The 13,577-nt window shown below is 46.1% G+C and overlaps 2 protein-coding genes across 2 annotated transcripts in view; one reads left to right on the top strand and one right to left on the bottom strand.

The window, feature by feature from the left end:
- The window catches only part of ZFYVE26 (zinc finger FYVE-type containing 26), a 52,513-nt gene extending 50,584 nt beyond the window's left edge, over window positions 1-1,929 (top strand). The window contains exons 41-42 of the mRNA XM_050897286.1: window positions 367-411; window positions 1,499-1,929. Coding sequence (XP_050753243.1) covers window positions 367-411; window positions 1,499-1,708 — 255 coding nt within the window. The 3' untranslated portion in view covers window positions 1,709-1,929. The remainder of the gene's footprint in view (window positions 1-366; window positions 412-1,498) is intronic.
- Window positions 1,930-2,966: 1,037 nt separating this feature from the next.
- On the bottom strand, window positions 2,967-13,337 carry LOC127016643 (retinol dehydrogenase 12-like). The gene is made up of 7 exons (XM_050897283.1): window positions 13,240-13,337; window positions 12,300-12,418; window positions 11,334-11,489; window positions 10,937-11,041; window positions 9,281-9,490; window positions 8,243-8,432; window positions 2,967-6,287 (listed from the first exon to the last, which is right to left on the bottom strand). Exons 1-7 carry the CDS (start codon window positions 13,335-13,337, stop codon window positions 6,185-6,187), a joined length of 981 nt encoding a protein of 326 aa, XP_050753240.1. The 3' UTR covers window positions 2,967-6,184.
- Between the last annotated feature and the right edge of the window lie 240 nt (window positions 13,338-13,577).

Here is a 13,577-nt window from a genome sequence, read left to right as displayed (position 1 = left end):
GTCAGGCTAGGGGGCGCAGTCCACCCCTTGGGTCAGGGTGGGCCGGGGGGGCCGACTCCTGCTGGGGTGCAGAGAACCTACAAATTCATTTCATGCAAGGCGAGCCATGTCCATGGGGGACTCCCAGACTTATAGCATGCTCTAGGGATACCCCACAGACGTGGCAGGCAGCAGAAGCTGCGGTAAAGGGAAGAATTGGACTTTGTATTTTCTACATTTGCAGCACTCGCAGCTGGGACAATGTAACCATCTAGCTGTGATCTCAGCAGCCCTTCCTCTATGCAGCGGTTTGGTCCCTGATGGGGTAAAGGTTTGCAAACTGTAGTCACTCTAAATGTGAACACCTTTTCCCTTCTTTGGATACAGGATCTCGATAATCTGATTCAGGATATGGACAGCGATGAAAACAAGGTAAGTAAAAGTACAGCAGAGGAACTCCTTTAGCAAGAGCTAAACAGCCCAGTCTTGGTGTGCAGGCTACGTGCTCTCTTTCACCATCTTCTCTCTCATCCTCGCTCAAGCCGAAGTTTTGAAGGCCACTTCCTAGATTGTAGAAATCACAGTGAATTCCTCAAGGCTGTGGTGTTTGTGACTGTAGAGCTGTGATGCGAAGGTACCGATTGATGTTATCCCTATTAGTTCCTTGACAGTCCTCAGAGTGAGGGCTAGGCATTTGTTATAGTGGGAGGAAAAGTATTTCAGAGAGGTGCATTGGTGGGTTTGTTGGTTTTGTTATCCAACTTTTCACATGGGTGCATGTAAGTTTCTAGTAATGGCAGACAGCTAATGAGGATCAACATACCTCCAAGATGACCATTTCAGCTTATTGTTTCAGGATTATACTATTTCTATTGTGATTGAGAGTTAAATGATAAAACTTCTCCAATTCTGATACACTTTTTTTCTTAGAGGAAGCAAGGCCTAAAATACTTTGTTTCTTTGTTAGCTTTCATACCAGCCAGCCAAGCCACTGGAGAGTCACAGATAAATATGTGAACTGTAGATGCATGTTTATAGATGAAGAGGCTGTGGCTCAGCATTTGTGGATTGTCATAGATCCTGAGTGGCATAGCTGGAAATAGAATCTTAAGATTTGTGGCTGTCCTCTGTCTGGCTCCAACTGACAAACTCACTGTTGTATGTAGATTGAAAAATGGGTTTTTCATTCTGCCTTTATGTAAGGTCTATCACTGAAAGGTGTGAGCTGTTCTAGAACCAGCAATGAAAGAAAATGACTGGTTTAGACTCTTTGCTATGAGGATATGGTAAATTAATGCATAAGATAGGACTCCTGATGCTAGTACTTAATAAAATACAGCTGTCTATCCATCTTTTACATTGGGATCTGCTCCATGCCATACTCTGCTTCGTAATATGCTGCTACTACCTTGTACAACACGCTTCTGAACTAGGTATTTCCAGTCAATCCTTGCTTAGGCTTGTCCTGTTAGTTTACTACAGCTTTCTAACCAAGTTCTGACTGCCTCTTCTGCTTCAGATCCAGGCTTACGTGATGTGCAACAAGTTGCGTTCTGCGTATCTAGTCTCAGTGAGACAGGAGAAGACCAGAGCAGTGCAGCTAGTCCAGCATGTGCGACAGCTGGCTGAGAACAGCGGAGATGATGTTGTGAAGGCCATCTGTGCCCAGTGGCTCTCAGTGCACCAGCCCAAAATGAGAAATCGGCTTCCCCAGGGCACTAGGAAGTAATAAGTAATTGACATTCACCATCATACAGAAGGGGAAGGCTTCAAGACAACTTAAAGGTGTGTGGTTCAGCGATCTCTTGGTAAAATGGAAGTCTCTTGACTGATGTTGGTGGCAAATGGATGCTGCTAATGTGCCTCTGGTGAAAGGAAGGGAACTAAATTACAAGTGCCAGTCCTGTATTTTGACAAACAGTCACTACCTCAGGGTGTTTTTTGGCTATCTTTTTGATGGGGGGGAGGGGGGCAGTTTCAAACTGAACAAGCAAGAATTTAGGTGTATGGAAGAGAGCACTTCTGTTTCTGGTTTGGGGGTTTTTTGTTGGTGGTTTTTTGGGGATTTTTGGTTGATTTGTTTTTGAAAGGCACTGAACTTTGTTGTATGTTTTTTATTTTTAATCCAGAAAACCTATATAGAGAGGACAGAAAAATCTCATCAACTCAGTGTAGCCTAGAGTATAAAACTTTTTGTGATTATGGGTTTCCTGTAAACTTTTTCAAGATTGGAGAGATCTTCTTTTACAAAGACTGAAATTCAGAGATGTTTTTAAACCTCTATACAAACCATTGCTGTTCTTCCTCCCGCCCCCACTAGTACAATGTGCCCAATTTCTTTAGTTCATTTGAAAAGGCAGGAACTGATTCTTCATGGCAGGTTTCTACTTACCAGTCACACTGTCTGATGCGTGCCGTACATATGGCACTTGAGCCCTTACTAGATGGATGAAGTTATAAAAAGCATATCCTGTAAGGGGAGTACAAAGGGAAAATAATCCTTTAAAATAGTTGAAAAATTACGTACCTCTTTCTTTGCTATGGTAATATCCAATAAATTGTTGCGATGCAGCTTTATCACTGAACAGTTGCCAGTAAACTTCCACAATTTTTCGTCAGGTATAGCAGAAAATAGGGATAGAGCAAGCTGTAGTAAAATTCAACAGATGGTCTGTATCCTGGTCACACAGGGATTTATTTGTTTCTTACTAGAATAATCTGTCCCTGTCGGGTGCAATAGAACACCGGACTAAATTTTTATTAACTGGACACACTGTATAGACTATTGACAAGCTTTGCTCTGGAAACCTAACCTCCGAGTTAGGTTAACTCAGTTTTATGAAAAAGCAGGAATCTTTGTGTAATGGCTGTGTTCCGGTTCTCTGCAACCGTGATTGGGACATGAGAAAAGGGCAGAAGAATGGTAGACAGTAGTAGGACCTTCAAAAAGAAATGGAACAAAACATGGCACTCCACAAGAGTTTGTGTTTGCTGTTTACATGTATTTCAGCACAAGAAGTAGGAAAGTTAGTTCACATTTTCTGTTAAAATTTTAGTTATTTACTTCAAAAGAAACAACAGGTTTTCTGAAGTGTAATGTAACTGTAAATAGTTTTAGTACATAAAGTAATTGAGACTGTCAAATAAGAGTTTTGCACTATCCCCAAGCTCACTGTAGTGACAGAACAGACTTCCATGGTATTGGAAAGGACGTGGTCCATCTCCTTAGTGTTTCATGAGCAGCGCCACACTGACACAAACACCTCTCTGGGAGGTGCTCCGCTCACTAGAGCAGGGCTAGAAATGTCTCAGAGCGAAGCGGTCAGAAATGGCCACATTTACCTTTCAGAACCTCCTGAACACAGATTTGCATTATCTATCTCATTAGTGAGCAGTACTAATGAAAGCTTTTGTTTTCTTGGCCAGACTGACCTAGCTTTCCGTCAGATTACAGCTGTTAGGCTAATCCTAAAATGTGACACTACCCATGTCTTTGATCAGTTCCAAATCTCTCATTATGGGGAGGAGGTTTTACTGTTTGCGGGTATCCAGATCTGCATTGCTGTAATACCTACTTTTCTGCTCGAGTTCCTTCAGCTGTATAGAGCACAGAGAGTGGAGTTTGCCATGAAGACCAGTCAGTTCTGTACCTGCCTTTCTTCCTGACCTCTTTGCACTGTACCTGATGCACTTTATACAGTGTTCGTTGTAATTTGATGTTCTTAACCTGGAATTGTAGGGAGCTTTCTCTTACCAACAGAACTGGAACTTTGACCCTGACTAACTGCCTTGTCATGAATAGCACCATTATCAAGGGGCTTTGAATTTTTGAGCATCAAAAAGGGATTGAGTACTGCCAGTTAAAAAGAACTTCTCTATTAATGACCAAGGTTTGTTTACAATGAAAAAAGAGAATAAAGTATTATGACTATTAACGTATCTTCTGTTTGGTTTTTATCTCAGCAGTTGGGGATCTCTTTCTAGATCTGTATTTTGCTTTTGGCTATGCTTAGCAGAGTAATTAGAAGAGGGAGAATTGTTCCGTCATGCAAAATCTCTCTCTGTTACAGTGTCCTCAACATTTAGATCAATTGGAATATTACATCTTTAGAAGTCCTCCCAGTAGCTAGGTAGCTAGCTCAGCCTCATACATGTACTCTCACAAACCAGTAATCCTCTTTAGAGAGTTTTGCAAGTTAATCTAACTCTCCCTTACAAGCCTCCCTTTGAGACAGCTAAATGAGCTTTAGTTCCCTCATTTTTACAGCTCAGCCTAGAAGAAGGTATAATGGCTTGCCCAAGGTCAAAAAGAGTGGGTGTGCATCTGTGGAAATGTGTAGTTGTATGTCTTATGTTAAATCTACAATCAGACTTCTTTGAGAAGAGCATTGACCTGCCAGGGCAAAATATTTCAGCCTAGAGACACTTTCTGCTTTTTTTAAAATGATTTCCATTGCTCCTGAAAGCCACTTTCAAGATCAGAGAATCACACAGAGAAAGCAAGCCAAGCCTGCAATGCCAGGTAGCATTCTACTGCTACATTGTAGTTGTGGCTTTAGCTTCATATTCAAGATGAAGCATAGAGAGGGAGTTAAAGGTAGTGTGACAGGGAGAAACACAAAGGCACTTCAAAATGTTACCCAAACTGAGTACTCTACATTAGTAAGGCAGGTGCAGATAACAGCAACACCAAGTAAACTGACTGAACATTTCTGAAGGAAGATACAGTCTCCTGTTGTAAAAGGAAAATGGCTTTATTTAGTATTGCTCAGAGGTAGCACAGGACTGATCTGCATAGATAGCATCCAGGCAGAAAGGATTAATCATAAAATTAGCATTTGTTTCCCAAAATTGGCAGTCACAGTGGCATGCTCATATGCAAGTCCAAAAACTTCCAGATTTTTTTTCAGAAGCAGAAGATAATCCTATGAGCTGTGGCACTTGTTTTCTAACTAACTGCTTAACTCTGATCCATAGTCAGAGGTTATTTCTGAAACACTCTAGCAATTTGCACCAAAGTAGCCCTAGAGTTCCAAGGGAGCAGTCCCATCACTACGTGGATTGACCCAGCTGCCTTTCGGAAGTGCAAGCTGTGTGGTACTCCACAGCCAGGCTGGCAGCCTTGGCCAGCCAAGGCCAGTAACCGCTGGGCAGACAAACCTAAGGATTTTTGTGCAAGTCTTACTTTCCTGTCCTGTAGCTAACTTGACCATAATATCAAGATAGTCCTGACCTCTGCTTCAGCTATTTAGCTCTAGGTAGTTTGCTGTCATTTAAAGGTAGAGTCTCAGCTGAAGTTGTTTAATGATGTTTTTTAACATAGTTGAGATGTTCTTTACTCATTCTGCTCTCTTTTCTAGGTTCTAAAGTCATTTAAAGTGCAGCTGGGGGGTTATTGTGACAACTTTTACACCATCTTTGCTCAATGCTTCACAGGAGAGATGTTAATTTTTTTTAATAAGATAACTTGCCTACGCACAATTGCGGCACTCCTGCAGCTTTTAACCACCCAGCCACCTGCACTGAGACCTGGGTTCTCAAAAGATACGCGAAGCCTCAGTTACTGCAATCAGTTGGCATTTGGGGCCAAGATACTTCAGTGGCTAGGGTCCAGCTTCTTACACAGAATATAGAGAAAAATAATTGATTCCACCTAAAAACTTTACCTAATGCTTGGCACAAAAAGGCCAGCACTTGGTTTTGTGTGCTTGAGAGCATTTGTATTGCATGTAACTGCCAGAAAATCTAATACCCTAAAGTACTTTCACTCTGACAGGTCAAATAGTAGGAACTGAAAATAACCTCATAGATCATAAGCTGAGAGTCCTACCTTTTTACTATTACTGTTAGGAAAAAAACTTTAAATAAAGGTAATTCCTTGTTACTTAATCTAAACCTAAGACTGCAACCTCCACTTCTATTCTAAAGCCAGAGAACAATAGCTTCTGGCTGTTGTGTGAGATACCAAGCGAAGGTTGCTCCCTGCGTCAGTGCTCTAATTCTCCAGCTAGGAAGGGGGACTGGTTGCTTACAAATCTCAATCCTCAAGTGTAATATTCCAGAAATTCACATCAGATTGTGTCCATAGAGCCATCGTTAGGGCAGCTGAAGTATCAGCATTCTAGTCTTGAGGTCTCTCAGCAGTGCTCTTCCCGGGAGAAGCATTGCTGGGCTCAGCCAGGTAGACACTTGAGGTCTGCGCTGCTCAGTCCCACTGGATGCCAAGGAGCTCACAGCTCACGCTCCAGAGCTTCTTTGCTGTCTCATCATCCCGACCCCGTGGAGACACGTATGCTGGCTGGCAATCACTGTAAGAGGAACATTTTTTATTTTTTAAGTCAAAGATCTCCATCTGCATTAGCACACTGAAGTGGCTGTGTTAAGATAAGGGAGTTGCTTTCTATCAGCTTAACTTCAAGACCAATTGAAGAAGTGTGGGAGGCTATTCAGCAAATGAGCAAGGGTTGATGCTAAGCTACCTTGAGAAAGCTTTCTTTCCAGCTGGCACCAAGAACTGGCAAGCAAGTCTAGCTCTATCTGTTGTCTCAACTCCTAAAGAAACCTATATATGCTCTACTATATACTCTTCAGTGTACATTCTCATTAATACCACTAAGAAGAGCTATAAACACTAACCAAGCTTCTTCAGGAGCACCTTTTCTAGCAAACACTACAAAAAAGCCACTGAAACAGCCCTTCATTCTAAGCTATTTATCCCATCCTATTCATCCCATTATATTGCCATTGCGTGAAAGGCAAAGCTGCCCCAGAATAATAATACTGTAATAACCATGTATGGTTATCCCCTTTTCCATTATCCTCTGAACTGTGGCTCCTTTCTTCTCAGCTCCTGCAATCGGCCAGCACTCTGTCTGGAATAGAGATCATGTGTTCTCATCTGTAATGCTAGATGCTGCAGTAATGTGGGAGTTTAAGAGAACAAAGGAAATTGCATCTCGTAAGATTTCTATCCAGCCTAGTGTTTTTAGAGCTCCAAGTGCACAGTCTCTGATGTTCCTGAAATGACTCTGGTGGACTCCACCTGTCTTGCTGTGGCATGCAAATTCTTTTCTTAATGTCTATACTTGTGCTTTATATTCTATTGCCTGAAAAGTGAAAAGGATTTTAGGCTAGTCCAATGTAAATGGTGAACTACTGTTGAAGCTATTCATTTCCCACCAAGTCCAAAACTCCTTTCTTTTATGAGTTTAAAATCCACGAAAGTCTTCTGTACTCCAGCACATAAATGCTCCATTTATATCCTGGGACAGACAGTCATCCAGGGAAGATTAAAACATCTATTTATATATTCAAGTCTGATTAAGATGGTACAAACTCCCAAGTGAAGATCAGACAAAGTCATTACACAGACTAATCTGGTCACATATCACAAGAGGAAAGCTCTGCAAAGATGCAAAGGCTCCAACAGTATCCACGGGAGGGGGGAGAGAGATGACAAATTTTCACATTCATTTCCCAAAAACCAGTATTGTTACACTGCTCTACACCCGGTGGAAAGCTGACAGACACATCTGCATGAATCTGTTCAAATGGCAGTCTTCAAATCTAGGATGATGATGACTTGGAACTGCTCTGGGCTGTAGTTTTGGTGAGGGGAAAAGGCATGACTACGCAGGGTCCTGGAGTAAGTCAAAGAAGTCAAGAAACAACAAGGTTTGTAGTGGGAGCTACACAAGACAGTTTGCAGGACAGAGCGATAAGCATCCCAGCAGGAGTCCCTCCCAGCTGGTGGGTCTGTCACACTGGAGAATCAAGTCACTTTATCATATGCCAGACCTGAAAATCTCACCTCCTAGCTCTGCAGCATCATCAGCCCTCCCAGCTCCCTGGCAGCACAGGCCCCTTCTGCTCCAGTGGGGTAAAACTACAAAGAGAACCAAACTGGTCTTCCTAGGATTGACTCAAATGACCTCATTAACTAAACAGCTCTGCTGAGAAGTGATTTGCCCAAGTCTCAGGCAGATCAGGATTAGAGCTCTGACCATGTGACAGCCACTCCTGCACTTCAAGTACAGTGATATTCCTAGCACTACTGAAGTGTTGCACAGGTCAGGGATTTCTTCTAACACGATAGCCACAGCAACAGACCTGGAAGGGGTAATGCTCTAGTATTTGTCACCCTCAATCTTATCAGCCAGCCTCTTACACAGTCCCTTCTTAATGAAGAATGACAGTAATTCTCATTTTCCCCCACCAACGAGGTTGCCTTCCACAGTATATCACTCCATCAGCTTGCACCCACCTGAAATACTGTCCTGTCACAGAGTCTAGCTCCTCTGCTACTGCACAGTAGACACTGGTCTGAGCTCCTTCCCAAGGTGTCTTCAAGAAGAATGAGAATATCTTCCACAGCCACATCATTACAAATGAGTGCCGGACCAGCTCAGAATGGACAGAACCAGGATGGAGAGCGTTTGCTGTGACTTTAGTGCCTATGGCAAAGGAAAGTAGTCCAGGTCAAATCTGCATGCATCAAACTGCCTTTAAAAAAAAAGGTAATATACTCCTCAATTCTACCTGCAGATATTCTACAACTTAAAGGAGGAGTCCAGGCATGGATACAGGGAGAGTAAGTGAAGTCCTCTGTAGTTACTGCTTGCTGGAGCATCCCCTGCTCCCTTCCAAACACTGCAGTCACTACATGCCTTCTGCAAAACAATGTGCTAGCGGGCCTGGGTGCTAAAACAGCAGCAGCTTCCATCAGGCTTTTGATAACACCAGCTTCTTTTGATTTACTGTAATACTAATTTCCTAGAAAAGACACTGCTTCTGTTTTAGTAAAATAGATACTACTTAAGTTTATGAAAAGGACTGAATGACATGGCTGTGACAGATGTTGTGACTTAAGAGGTACTGTCTAGTCCTACGCTTCTGTTCTACAGGCCATCAATATTTAAGGCAGCTGAGTATGCATTAGCTTTTCTATTGGAGACTGCAATTGTAGTTCAGCTCCTGTTTTTTCAGCTTCCACCCATATACCACAATTATCTTTGTGGATGCAGCTAGTTTTTGACAAGCACCAAAGAAAAATGAAATACATTCAACTGTGCCAAGCTACTAAACTCCTCTGCCCTGTTGTTGTAAAGACAATTAGTGTTTTAAGTCTCCTGGTTCCACAGACAGGAGATATTTTCTTCCTGCAAAGAGCTGTCAGTGACCCTTGCCTCAAACCATTTCACTTCTGCACAGCCAATTTCCAGATCTCTCTTCAATCCACTCCCCTCATCCATGGTGCTCAAAAGCCAAGGGGAAAAACACTCCGCTCTCCTCTGGGACTTGCCTTGCAGCCGCCTCGCCAGCTCCCGGGTGAAGAGCACGTTAGCCAATTTGCTGTGACAGTAGGCGAGGCCGCGATTGTAGCTCTTCTCACCATGGAGATCATGGAAGCGGATTCGGCCTCCGTGATGAGCCAGTGAGGACACGTTCACTATGCGGGCTGGGGCAGACTGCTTCAGACGCTCCAGCAATAGGAAGGTCAAGAGAAAATGACCTAGGGGTGAGAGGAAATTCCATCCTTCTCTGAAGGACTCCCCTGCTGGAATTTCAAAGTACTTTCAACATATTACTTACATGTTATATCTTACTGCTACCCACATTTCAAGTCCAGGGAAAACAGGACCGCCCCTGAATCAACAGCTGAACTTTTCTGGGGCCATTAAGTTCTGCTCCTCAGCTTCAAAAAGCTGGAGCTGTCATACATTTCAAATGTCCCAGATAACATGTACAGATACTTAAACTGGGTCCATGTCCTGGTTTCGGCTGGGATAGAGTTAATTTTCTTCTTAGTAGCTGGTACAGGGCTGTGTTTTGGATTTAGTGTGAGAATAATGTTGATAACACACTGATGTTTTAGTTGTTGCTAAGTAGCGCTTATCCTAAGTTAAGGATTTTTCAGTTTCCCATGCTCTGCCAGCAAGCAGGTGTGCAAGAAGCTGGGAGGGAGCATAGCCGGGGCAGCTGACCTGAACTAGCCAAAGGGGTATTCCATACCATGGAACGTCATGCCAGCTGCATGCAAACTGTGGCCGGTACTCTGCTGCCAAAGGGATTGAGAAAAATGCATTAGTGACATCAATTGTGGCGTACCACTTGGAGGGGCGTCCAGTACACCTGGAATCGACTGCCCCAGGGGTGGAAACACAGCCCCATGTTGGGCACCAAAAAGGACTGTCACGGCTTAAGCCCAGCCGGCAACTAAGCACCACACAGCTGCTCGCTCACTCCTCCCCACTTCCCAGTGGGATGGGGAGGAGAATTGGAAAAAAGTAAAACTCGTGGGTTGAGATAAGAACAGTTTAATAACTAAAGCAAAATAAAATATAATACTAACAATAATAATAATAAACATATAATAATAATAGTAATTAAAAGGAATATAACAAAAAACACAGAGAAAGAAATAAAACCCAAGAAAAGACAAGTGATGCACAATGCAATTGCTCACCACCCGCTGACCGATGCCCCAGCAGCGATCTGCCCCTCCTGGCCAACTCCCCCCTGTTTATATACTGGGCATGACTTTCCATGGTATGGAATACCCCTTTGGCTAGTTCAGGTCAGCTGCCCCGGCTATGCTCCCTCCCAGCTTCTTGCACACCTGATTGCTGGCAGAGCATGGGAAACTAAAAAATCCTTGGCTTAAGATAAGCGCTACTTAGCAACAACTAAAACATCAGTGTGTTATCAACATCATTCTCACACTAAATCCAAAACACAGCACTGTACCAGCTACCAAGAAGAAAATTAACTCTATCCCAGCCGAAACCAGGACAGTCCATGATAAGCAAATACATTGCATTGCATCTCCAGAACTCTAACTCTGGCCTTCCGTCCTTCCCCAAGAAGGAAGGATGAGGAACAGAAAATCTGAAAGCAGGATTTTCCTCTGGCATTTTGCCACAGATATTGAATGCAAACAGGACTCTACTGGCCTTACCAAGATGATTGACGCCCAGGTGCATCTCAAAGCCATCAGCAGTCTTGGAGTAAGGGCATAACATTACCCCAGCATTATTAATGAGAATATGGAGTTCTTTCTCCTCTGCAAGAAACAACAGAGATCCTTAAACAGGGAAACAGAGACCAAAGACAGACAAGGTGGCACAAGTCAGCCAAAAAAACCCCACACCTGTCTGAATTGCAGCCACATCACCTCAATAAAATAAGTCTCCTACCACAAACTAGCTCATGGCCTCTGACAAGCCCCTGCTGTGAACCACAGTACCCAACATGGTACAGTGGTATGCAGGTCAGGGATTTGGCATTTGCTAGAAGAGCAGACACCAGTCCTTGGTAAAATATTCTCACTGAAAAGAAGGATCTAGAGACTGTACCTGCTAGAAATTTCTCAGCAAACTCCCGGATAGACTTCGTATCAGCCAAGTCCAGTTTTTTCACAATGACTTGCTGGTTCCCTGTCTCAGCTCGGATTTCACTAGCTGCAGCTTCTGCCTTCGCTATGTCTCTGCAAGCGACAATCACCCTCGCTCCTGCAACGGGGGAAAAAAAGCAGGAACAGAAGCTGAGATCACTGGAGCACACTGGATGATCAGGGCTACGACAAGCACACTGACTACTCACAGTGCTTACAAACAACGTATTGTGTCTTCAGGAAATTGGCATCAGTCAGGGGAGCAGCTGGGAGGGACAAAGCCTTTCCTACTATGTTGTTAGCTCCGATCCAGCCCAAATCTGTTTTCAGACCAGGAAAATGCACATCTCAAGTGCCTCTGTCCAGGTTCTCCCAGGTCAGGAGTGTGTACGACACTGGCATGATAGGGTTATATCTGCCCCTATAATGGGAACATCAAGCCAGGACCACAGGAAGATACTTGGATTCCAGCCAGAGTAATTTCTAAATGGATTGTGAACAGGTAGTTTAATCTCCTTACCAGTTACCCAAAGAGCATTTAAACCAAATTAGCTTGAAAAATGAATAACGAAAGCACACAGCAGTGGACCTATGGCATTTCCCAGCTTCATACAAGCAGAACCCAGCGATACCAGGAACTTCCCCAGTCCTCTTAAAATAGTTGCAGTGCAGAGCATTTTAATGTCACAAGACACATTTTTGGAGTTCAAGCAATGAAACCAGCTGAGGAACTGGTGACTTGCACCTCGGTGGTTACAGCCTCTGGAGGAGCAACACTTGGGCTTGTCTCAAATAACTTTGGACTCCAACTCACTTATATGGGAGCATAAAATACTCCTCCCTTAGATCCAGAAACGGGACTACCGACACACAGGCACACAGACATCAGCCGCACGGGGATGCCTGCTGATGAAGGCCGGCGACTTGCCTCTTTGCGCAAGGTTTCTGGCGGTCTCCTTCCCGATGCCTGTGTTGGCTCCTGTGATTACCACCACCTTCCCCTCCAGCTTAGCTGTTGACTTACACTGTCCCCCAGCGACATATTTCCTGCAAGAGAGGGCGGCAGCAGTCACGGGACGAGGTCCGAGGGCAGCTTCCCTCCTTAGGGGACTCGGGTCAGGGCTGAGCACCCGGAGCCTCAGGTTTCGCCCCGACGGTCGGGCTGACCGCTGCGCTCAGGGCCCCGGGGAGTCACGGGCGTCGTTACCTGAAGCGGCTGGTCACGATCGTGTCGTGACCGGGCCACCAGGAACTCGCCCTCCAAACCGCTTTACAAACACCGGCGGGGCCCGGCCAGAGCCCGGACCCGCCGGCCCGGCACGAGGGGGCCCCGCCGCTCCGCCCTTGCGTCAAGTGGGGCCACGGCTCCCATTGGCTGCCGCCGTCGACTACGGAGACCCGGCCAATGGGCTCCGCCGCAGCGCCGTGAGGAGAACGCGGGCCCCGCCTCCCGGGTACCCCGTTACGGCGGCCGCTTCTCTCCGAGCCCTGCCGGCTCCGGGGCCCGAGACAGACCTCAGAGTAAGTTCCGGGCGGTCAGAGACTGCGGGAGGCCACCGAGCCAGGCGCCGCCGCCGGTGCCAAGGCTGAGCCGAGCCCTCGGAGCGCCCCAGCTCCTGCCGCGAGCGCGTTAGTGTTACTGAGGCGCTGGGGAAGCGTGAATAACGCCGTACCCCAGCGCGGGCAAGAGAAAAGGAATCCATTTTATTCGTACTCCCGTCAAACAAACGCACACAGGCAGACCTGACCGCCGTGAGACGCGGCGCCCGCCGGGTCCGCCCGCCGGCACCCGCCCCACGGCGGGGCGGAGGCCGCCGCCGCTACTCGTACACGCGCGAAAGGCCAGGGCCGCGCTCGGTAAGACGCACCTGATGTAAGGCGCTGCCACAAGAAGGAGAACGGGGACGGAGACGGCGGCCCCCAGCGCGGCTCCCCAGCAGCTGAGCATCGCCGCCGCCCGCTCCATGCGCACTAGCGGCGCCAGCGCTCAGCGACGGCCAGCCCGCGACGGCCGGCCCCGCCCCGCCCCGCCCCGCCCCGCCCGCGACACGCGGACCCGTGCGCGCCGTTACGCCGCGCGGCCGACAGCGCGCACCTGGCGCGGCTGCGCAGCGGCGCTTCTTCGCCCAGGTATGGCCGACCTCCTAACCGGGTCGTGCCAGCTGCTCCCGAGCCCTCTCGCACCGGACACCCAGCGGGTCCTGCT

Source organism: Gymnogyps californianus, chromosome 5 (genome assembly GCF_018139145.2).
Source record: "Gymnogyps californianus isolate 813 chromosome 5, ASM1813914v2, whole genome shotgun sequence".
Taxonomy (NCBI): domain Eukaryota; kingdom Metazoa; phylum Chordata; class Aves; order Accipitriformes; family Cathartidae; genus Gymnogyps; species Gymnogyps californianus.
Note: the sequence above shows the minus strand (reverse complement) of the source record. Positions and strands in the feature narration are given on the sequence as shown.